The sequence below is a fragment of the Molossus molossus genome, unplaced genomic scaffold (assembly GCF_014108415.1).
Source record: "Molossus molossus isolate mMolMol1 unplaced genomic scaffold, mMolMol1.p scaffold_m16_p_21, whole genome shotgun sequence".
NCBI lineage: Eukaryota > Metazoa > Chordata > Mammalia > Chiroptera > Molossidae > Molossus > Molossus molossus.
The window spans coordinates 169,405-179,441 of record NW_023425357.1 but is presented as its reverse complement, the minus strand read 5'-3'; the positions used below and the strand labels follow the sequence as shown (position 1 = coordinate 179,441).

Here is a 10,037-nt window from a genome sequence, read left to right as displayed (position 1 = left end):
TCCTCACCTGAGGACATTTTTCCATTTTTTTTTGTTTAGACAGAGCGGGAGGGAGAGACATCGATGTGAAAGGGACACATTGAGTGGCTGCCTCCCGCCTGGCCCAACCAGGGCCGGGGACAAACTGCAACTGAGGTACGCGCCCTTAGTGGGAACCAAAGCCGGGTCTCTCTGGACTGAAGGCCAACACTCTAACTGCTGAGCCAAACCCGCCAGGGCTGTTTTTGAGTCAATTTTAGAACATTTCTGTCATCAGAAAAAGAAACCCTCTACCCATTAGCAGTCCCTTACCCCAGCCCTAGGCAACCATGAATCTACTTCTTGTCTCTTCTGGACATGTCCCTTAAATACATATGTGTCTGTACATTGCTGGCTTTTACTTAGCTTTTTTTTTTTAAATCCTCACCTGAAGATACGTTTTTGTTTTTGTTTTTAATCCTCACCTGAGGATATTTTTCCATTGCTTCTCAGACACATCGATCGGTTTTCTCTTGCATGACCCTGACCCAGGCTGGGGATCAAACTTGCAACCCAAGTATGTGCCCTTGACTGGAACTGAACCCACAACCCTTCGGTCCGTGGGCCAACACTCTAACCACTGAACCAAAGTTGCCAGGGCCCAAGGATATGTTTTTATTTATTTGAGAAAGAGAGAGGTGATGTGATGAAGAAACATTGATAAGCTGTCTCCCATATGCATTCCGCCTAGGGATCGAACCTGAGATCTTTTGGTGTGTAGGACAACACTTCAATCAACTGAGCCACACTTGCCAGGGCAACACTTCATTCCTTTATACGGCTGAATAATATTTCATGGTGTGGATAGACTACATTTGTTTATCGGTTCATCCATTGATGGACACTGAATAATGTTGCTATGAAGATTAGTATACAGCTTTCTGTGTGGCTGTATCTTTTCATTTCTCTGCTATACATGTAAGAGAATTGCTGGGTCATATGGAGCATGTGGAAGGGAGGAAGAGAGAGAGAGAAACACTGATGTGAGAGAGAGACATTGGTTACCACCCACATGACCCCAACCGGGCCGGGACGAACCCCAACTGAGACACGTGTCGTAGGCTAGAATCGAATCTGGAACTCTGGTCCAAGGGCCGGTGTTCTAACAGCTGAGCCAACTGGCCAGGGCTGTCTGTATTTTTTTATGTTAGCCATACTAGTGGAAGTGAAGTAGTATCTCATTGTTATTTTTTAATTTGACTGATTTTTTAAAATTCAATTTATTTAAGCTAAAAAAAAAAAAAAAGGTTTACTCATTTCTCCCACCCAACCCCCTGCCTGTGCGAGTTCTTTAGAAGAGATAGATCTAAAACAAGGATGTTGGAAGACTGAGGGCAAAGGCATATACTAAAGGATATTCAGGCAAGCATAAAGCTGAAGGGAGCCAGTGGAGCTGGCATTAAGCCAGGGAGCCAGACATTAACATGGCATGTGTTTTAACTTGTAGAATTTTACAAACACAAACTAGATGGATATAGAGATCTTGATTATGTTCATGGTTACATTTGTCAAACTCCATCAAGCACTTGAAAGGTATATTTTATATTGTATGTAAATGAAACCTCAATAAAGTTTATTTTTAAAGAATAAGCTTGTAGCCATTTAAATAGGAAATTGCTTCTTTGTGTGATAAAACAAAACACCAAATATTGGTAATTTCATGTAGTTCAATGTAATTAAATTGCCAGTATTTGATATATTTTTTTTAATCCTCAATATTTTTTTCTATTTATCTGCAGATAGAGTGGGAGGGAAATAGAGGGAGAAAGGGAGAGAGAAACATTAATGCAAGAGAGACACATTGGCTGGTTGCCTCCTGCACAACCCTGACCAGGGCCTGGGACAAACCGCAACTGATGTATGTGCCGTTGGCTGAAATCGAAACTGCGACTCATTGGTCCAAGGGCTGACGCTCTACCGCTGAACCAAACCGGCCAGGGCAGTATTTGATCTTTTTTATCCACAAAGAAGTAATTTTTATGATTCAAACTAATATAAACCTATTTTTAACAGCCTACTATGAAGCTATTGCTGTTTGCTCCTACAAAAATCAATGATAAATTTCACCTGAAGAAAGTAAAAGAGAACAAATTAATTCAGAAATAAGTAAAAGGAATAGTAATGAGACAAGTAGAGAGCAAAAAGAAAGGAGACTATAGAACAAAATTAGTAAAGCCACCCTGTCCGGGTAGGTCAGTTGATCGGAGCATCATCTCTATATGCCAAGGTTTCGAGCTTGATCCCCAGTCAGGGCACATACAGGAATCAACCAATGAATACATAAATAAGTGGAACAACAAATCAGTTTCTTATCCCTCCCTCCCTCTCTCTCTCAAAAAAAAAAAAAAAGGCAAAGCTAAGTTCATTTTTTTTGTTGTTGTTGTTCAGATAGAGCGGGAGGGAGAGAGAGGAAGAGAGAGAGAGAGAAACATCGATGTGAAGGAACACATCGAGTGGCTGCCACCCGCACGACCAACCAGGGCCGGGGACAAACTGCAACCAAGGTACGTGCCCTTAGCAGGAACCGAACCCGGGTCTCTCTGTACCGCAGGCCGACGCTCCAACCGCTGAGCCAAACCGGCCAGGGCTAAGTTCATTTTTTAAAAGATTAATAAATCCCCAGCTAGACAGGCAGAGAGTGGGTGTGGGGTAGAAGAGACATCAGGCATGAAAGATGTCATCACTACAGGCCTTAGAGGCATTCAGAGAATACAGGAATATGTACATTGGACCAATCACACAGGAGAAATGGGCAAATTCCTTGAAGACAGAGTTTATCAAGTATTAGTTGATAATACGAATATACACCTACTGCATGCCACTACCTGGAGGGTCTAAATCCAGGCAGGGGCTGGGCAAGGGTTCAGGAGGGTGCCCAGTGGGGTAATGGGAGCTCAGATCCCAGGGCCAGTGAGAAAGAACAGAGGAGTACCATCCCTCCCTGAACTTCAAGCTCCCAGTGGGGGGACCTGGCCTTTGACTGGGGACACAGTTCAGCACCATTACCTGGTGGTCACTCAGACCACAGGACAGAACTACAACAAGCAACCTCTGTAAAATGCCTCCTGGTGTGGGGACTGATCTGGTCAAGGCTGGAGGGTTTGGGTGTGTCTGGAGCCTCAAGCTACCCACACTAGCTGGGGCCCAGCAGCCTGGGGAGGGTGGCATCTTGGTGGAAGAAAAGGGTCTTGAAAGCCCTGGCCAGTTTGGCTCAGCGGTTAGAGCGTCGGCCTGCGGTCCGGAGAGACCCGGGCGCGTACCTTGGTTGCAGTTTGTCCCCGGCCCTGGTTGGGTCGTGTGGGTGGCGACCACTCGATGTGTCGCTTTCACGTCGATGTTACTCTCTCTCTCTCTCTCTCTCTCCCTCCCACTCTATCTGTACAAAAAATGGAAAAATGTCCTCAGGTGAGGATAAAAAAAAAAAAAAAACGGCCAGGGCGCAAAAGACACGTTTTAAAGTCTGTCATCACATTTATTAATTAGTAGGAGGAATTAGGGAGAGCCCTCCTGCCCCTCCCCAGGGGAAGGGGGAGTCCAGCCTCCAGCTGCAGCAGAAAGGATCTGAGCCAAACTGCATCAGGATACCTTCAGCAGCCTGGGTCTGCAGCTGGATCAAGATCCTAGACAAATTTGACAGAAGAGAAATATCAGGAGAGGGAGGCACCGTATGTGCAATTAGGGCAGACCTCACTGGGGCCCCTCAGTAAGAAAGCAGCTTAGTCAGCTGCCAGCCAAGACACCCCCATACTCAGGCCTCCCTCCTGGTGCTCCAGCTGACCAAGCCATCTCTGCCCCCATGTTGATTCCCTGCCTGCAGTTATCCACCACCCACAGCAGAAACTGGGCACACTAACCAATGTGCTGGGAACAGGCCTCAGGAAGGGCACCCCAGGCAGAGGGCACAGTCTGGGCATGAGGGGGACCCAGCCCTCAGAACCCAGGGGAACTTCACCTGCCACCTGGAGCTCCACGGGGTTGCTGAGCTCAGACACTAAAGGCCACCGGGAGCGGGAGCGGCAGCTGTAACTGCCCGCATGTTGAGGCCCGACATAGGTCAGCACAAGGTCCGTTGAGGGGTGATATGCTGAAGCCACCACTTCGCCTTCTCGCAGCAGCTCCAAGGTGAAGTAGGGCACGCTGCTCTCGCAGCGCAGGACAGCATCCTGGCCTGGACTCACTGCCCCACTCCACAGGGGCCGGAGCTGCGGCTTGGGGAGGGGTCCTGGGTGGAGCAAAGGGTCTGGCAAGTAAATCCATCGCCTCAAGCTGCAGCTGCAAGGCCCAGCCAAAGGTCAGGAGGCGGGACCTGTGCTCAAAAGGCCTCTGCCCCGTGGGGACGCTGATGAGGAAATCAGAGAGCAAACAGACCCCAGGGACCTCAAGAACTCAGAAGATTACATATTAACCCTCGGCCCCTGGGGCCTGGGGCCCAGGCAGGCGTGGGCTAATAATAAGACAACACGGGGAAACTAAGGCACGAGGAGTGTAAAACCGTCAGTGATTCAGCAACCTACACGCTCAGGTCCCAGGGAAATAAGCCAAATGCTAGGCACCCCCAGGACTTCCAACCGACGGCCAATTCTGCATTCCAGTACAGCCCTGGCCGGTTTCGCTCAGCGGTTAGGGCGTCGGCCTGCGGTCTGGAGAGACCCGGGTTCGGTTCCCACTAAGGGCACGTACCTCGGTTGCAGTTTGTCCCTGGCCCTGGTTGGGTCGTGTGGGTGGCAATCACTCCATGTGTTTCTTTCACGTCGATGTCTCTCTCTCTCTCTCTCCCTCCCTCCCTCCGCCCCTATCTGAACAAAATATCAAAAAATGTCCTCGGGTGAGGATTTAAAAAAAAAAAAAGAGTCGTCAGTACAGAGGCCCAGAGCGAATGGCTTTAACAGCAAAGACAAGTGGGCACCTCACTATGCAACGGGCGGGAGGAGGGAGGCCCCGTCCACTTACCGTCCACGTGCAGGTCCAGGTGCGCGCCAGGCACCGAGCCCGCGAAGGGCGGCGCTGTGTCCACGTAGATGCAGCTGTAGTTGGAAGAGTCTATCGGCGAAACATCGCGCAACTCGAATAGGGCCTCGGCGCCCGCGGGGCTCTGGAGATCGAGCACCTGGTATCCATCCCAGTAGCGCACCAGGGCGAAGCGCAGGCCGGCCCGGGGCGCGCGGCACCGCAGCTGCACCAGCGAGCCCACCGCGGGGCGCAGGGTCGCTGGCTCCGCCGAGAAGTCGGGCGCCGGCAGTGTCTCTGCAGGAGGACGCAGGTGACCGAGGCGCCGACAGAGGCTTGGGCCGCATTCGCGATCTTTGCCTCCGCGGAGCCTCCAGTCTGAAATAGTCCGCCCGGCTCCCTCCGCCTGCTCGAGGACGACCGACCGCCCAGACCACCCCAATGAAAGCCGCATCTCCCTCCAGCCCGCTGTCCTCATTGGATCTCCTGCACTCTTCCGTGTTAATATTTCCTTAAGAACAGACGAGGGGAGGGGGTCTTGTTTTGTCATCGAACCCCGGGCTCTGGCGGGGATCCTTTCCTGAGTTGACGTTCCCTGTCCGGGACCTGGACAGGTCCTGCAGCCCCAGCCTGACCGCCGTCTATTGGCAGCCTTCCTCGCGCACCTGCACCCGAGTCCACCGGCACCCAGGGGCTAGGGGGACCCGGGTACGTGGCTTCTGCTGAGCCTGTGCCACACTTGAGTGTTGACCCAATTATTCTTCTTGGGGCCTCGAGGTTGCTGAGCTCACTGTCTCATTCTCAACTGGGAAACTGAGGTCGGGCACATTAGTTGGGACTGGGCCTGACCCAGAGTCCTGCAGTCCCGGGGGACCTTCCCTGGGTGTCTCCCGCGCACCCCAGGGCACAGCGCCAGGCTCACCATCGCTCAGCAGCAGCTCCACGGGTTCACTGTCCGCGGACCAGGGCATTTGCTCGCCACGCAGGTGGTAGCGGCAGGTGTAGAGGCCGCCATCTCCTGGGGCCATCCATTTCAGGTCAAAGAAGACTCGGTCAGGGCTGCTGCTCCAACGGTTTATGAGCAGCTCCTTGTCTCCGCGCCGCAGCTGGAACACCGCGCCCTCCAGGGGCGCCACGCAGCTGAGGGAGCCTTTCCTTCCAAGGAGCAGGACAGCGGCAGACTTTCCCTCGACCGTTAGCCTGGGTGGTGGCGGCGTGGCTACAAGGCAGGAAGGGAAGCTGGATCGGTGAAGTCCCCACTGTCCCCTGAGAAAGCCCTGCCCTCCCTGTAGCAGCCCAGGCCTCCCCACTGCACAGCGGGGTGGTGCTCAGGCCTGCTGTGATCCAGACAACTGTTTCCCAGGCCCAGTTCCGGGCAGCGGTCAAGGTAAAGGCAGCTCTGTCCTCCAGGAACCTCCTCCCCCAGGAAGCCCTTCAGATACATCATGCACTCACCCATCTCCTGGATGGTCACAGTGGCACTGGGCTCAGAGGGAGTGCCTGCTGCATGGGTCCGGTAGCTGCAACTGTAGTTGCCAGCCTGGTGGACTGGGAAGGTGGCCTCCACAGCCTCAGGGGCCTCAACCACCTTCAGAAACTGGTCATCTCCATCCCGTCTCAGCAAGAAGGTCACACCCCGAATTCCCCCTCGGCACAGCAGGGTCGGGGTCAGGCCCGGTGTAATCCAGGACACTGGTTTACTTGAGAGCAGGGGTGGAGGCAGGGTCTCTGCGGGTGGGGCAGGGTTGATGGTTCAGCATGACTTAGGAGATATGATGGCCCAGCGGACCCGGACTAACACGCTCATGAGGATGTGAGGGAGCTAGGGAGATGGACGGGGCCATAAAACAAAAGGAAAATGTGCAATTGTGCCGGGCCCTCCTGTGTGCCAGGCCTGACCTAAGCACTATCTGGGGACTCAGTCATTTGTTCCTCACAACCTTCCAGAGTCAGTACAAAAATCACCCTCATTTTACAGACGGGGAAACAGGCACAGAAATGTCAGGTGATATGCCCAAAGTCCCCTAGCCGCTGAGGGGGAGGAGGCAGAAGAGGAGGACAAGGAGAGTGAGGAGTGGAGGAAGGGAGGCCTCTCCAGCAGCAGTCCCCCACCACCCCCAGCTGCTCACCTGCCCCAGTGACCTCCAACAGGTTGCTCAGCCCCGTCCATCTACTGCCCATAGCATAGCAGCAGCGGTAGCGGCCCCGATTGTCACTAGTCACTGCTCCTAGTGGGAAGCGATACTCTTTGGCATCTATGTCAGTGTGCACAATTTCCTGTAGCACCCCATCCTTGAACAGCTGAAAGTCCTTGGTGACCAGCTGGGCCCGGCATGTCAAGGTCAAGTTGGCCCAGGGTTCCAGCAGCGATTCAGCCTCTGCCCACAGGTCTGGCGTGGTGTCAAAAACTGCATGGGGGCAAGGGTCAGAGCCAGGCACGAGGACATGGGCACCCCCCATGTGTGCATATGTGCATGCACCCACCACCTCCAAGTCCCACGGGCACCCAACGTCTCCAAGTCCCAAGTGCTTGCACCACCACTAGACCAGCCCCGACCCTCCATCCCAGACCCGGGCCTGACTCACATGTGGCCGCTTCTGCCGCTGGGCTCAGGGAGACACCTGTGGAGACATGCCTGTGAGGCCCCGTGCCTGCCCCTTCCTGCCCCTGCACCCCAGAGGACCCAGGCCCAGGAGACCTCACCCCAGAGCAGCAGGAAGGCCACCAGCATGGACATGGTGGTCAGCCTTGCTCCAGCCTGGTGAGTGAGGTAATAAAGCCTGAGTGAGGGCAGCAGTGGGTGGAGTAGGACACTGACCTCTTACTGCTGTTTGTCCCTTCTGGAAGGCCAGCTGTGCACACGTGTGTGTGTGTGTGTGTGTGTGTGTGTGTGTCTTCAGAGGATGGTGACAAGGGTGAATCCCCGTGGCTTCAGGAACCTCAGCAATAATAATTAATATGCACAAAAAAGAACTAAATTAAAAATAAAGAATGACCCTGGCCCTGGCTGGTATGGCTCAGCGGTAAGAGTGTTGCCCATGGACCAGAGTCCTGGGTTCGATTTTAGCCAAGGGCACATACCTCGGTTGCGCTTCGTCTCCGGTCCCGGTGGGGGTTGTGCAGGTGGCAATCTATCAATGTGTCTCTCTCATGCCGATGTTGCTCGCTCTCTCCCTTCCACTCTATCTGAAAATAAATTTAAAAATATCCTCAGGTGAGGAAATAAATAAATAAATAAATAAAAAGAATAGCCCTGGTTGATTTGGCTCAGTGGTTAGAGCATCAACCCATGGACCAAAGGGCCCCAGGTTTGATTCCTAGTCAAGGGCACGTACCTTGGTTGCATGTTCGATCCCCAGTCCCAGCTGGGGTCGTGCGGAGGCAACCAACTGATGTGTGTCTCTCACATTAATGTTTCTCTCTCTCTCTCTCTCTCTCTCTCTCTCTCTAAGCGATTTCTCTCTTCATTATACCCCAGTGCAAACACATGTGTGACAAGCCGGGTGGAATTCACCTGCATCTGAATTCCTATAGGTAGCATCACAGGCTGCCTGGAGGAAAATCCTGGCTCTTCCCAGAGCTGTAGTTCGTTTTCTTTTCCAACACTGTTTAATTCTGCCCTGTATGACCCACCGTGGGTTTGTAGTCGAATTTGTATCCAGACCTGTGCTTCTGACCCTGGCCCTGGGCCAGTGCTCAGGTTGTGGACGTGTGTCTGAGCTGCCCTGGTCACTTGTGTGGCAGCAACCCCTGCAAAGAAGCCAGGCCTCCCCTCTCCCCCTAGACTCCCTGTCCCCCTACAGCACAGCCTGATGGGATAGAATGGAAGGGGTGAGAATGTGGCCTCCTCACTCTGGATCTCTGAGGAAGTACTTTCATTCCACCCTGAAGATCTGGTCCCCACCCTGGGTGTCCAGGTTCCAGCTTTCCAGCCAGGTTGAGGGCCCACAAAACCTCCCACCTGACCATGACTTCTTCATCACCCATTCATACCACAAGCATGTTTTGAGCACCTCCTGTGTGCCTGACAGAAAGAAGACAGTGGGATAGGGTGGACCCAGGCCCTGCCCACATGAAGCCCAGGCTGGTCAGGGATACAAAGGCAGAGAGTTGGCACTGGGAAGAACAGAGAGCGGAGCCAGGCCAGGAGGTGGAGTCCTGAGAACACCTGGTGGAGAAGCATTGTGGGCAGAGGAAACTGCCAATGCAAAGGCTGAGGCAGGACGGGCACTAAGGCAGCCAGTATGGCAGGGATGGGGAAGGGGCAGAGGGGTGGTGGGAGAGCTCAGAGCTGTCCTGGGTCTCCAGTCACACTCTGCCTCCTGATGAGAGGGATTCCCAACAATGTCTGGTTTCCTTTCCACATTTGCTGAGCACACCTGCTCTGAGCCAACAAATTCCAGGTGGGGCTGGGAGGTCTCAGGCATTCCTTGCAGAAGGGACCACTGAGTGCCAAGGCCTGAAGCATCCAGAAAAAGACTGGCGGCCAGGCCCTGGCCGGTTTGGCTCAGCAGTTAGAGCGTCAGCCTGCGGTCCAGATGAGACCCAGGTTCAGTTCCTGCTAAGGGCACATACCTCAGTTGCAGTTTGTCCCCGGCCCTGGTTGGGTCATGTGGGTGGCGACCACTTGATGTGTCTCTTTCACGTCGATGTTTCTCTCTCTCTCCCTCCCACTCTATCTGAACAAAAAATGGAAAAATATCCTCAGAAAAATGTCCTCAGGTGAGGATTAAAAAAAAAAAAAGACTGGTGGCCAGAGCAGGAACCACCGAACACTGGCTCAGTGGTCTGCAGGGCCACCCAGGAGGGCAGGGGCACGGTCAGGTCAGAGGTCTGCAGAGATGAGGTTGAAAGCTGAGAGCACCCCCAACACCAGCCCTGGTTCCCCCAGCCCTATGGTTAATAGCAGGTTCAAGTGGCAATGCAGTTTGAGACTGAAGGTGCGAGACGGGCAAAGCAGGAGGCAGGCACTCATGCCACCTTCTCAGAACGGGGGTGTAACCAACCAGAAGATGACAGGGTGACTCAAGCTTAGCTGAGCCAACACCTGTGCTGCCATGTCATAGGGACC

At 53.4% G+C, this 10,037-nt stretch overlaps 1 protein-coding gene across 1 annotated transcript; it reads right to left on the bottom strand.

The window, feature by feature from the left end:
* Positions 1 to 3,630: 3,630 nt before the first annotated feature.
* A1BG (alpha-1-B glycoprotein) lies at positions 3,631 to 7,703 on the bottom strand. The gene is made up of 8 exons (XM_036274893.1): positions 7,670 to 7,703; positions 7,552 to 7,587; positions 7,095 to 7,373; positions 6,421 to 6,693; positions 5,888 to 6,184; positions 4,969 to 5,262; positions 3,971 to 4,240; positions 3,631 to 3,638 (listed from the first exon to the last, which is right to left on the bottom strand). The coding sequence occupies exons 1-8, from the start codon at positions 7,701 to 7,703 to the stop codon at positions 3,631 to 3,633; spliced, it is 1,491 nt and encodes a 496-aa protein (XP_036130786.1).
* Positions 7,704 to 10,037: the final 2,334 nt, after the last annotated feature.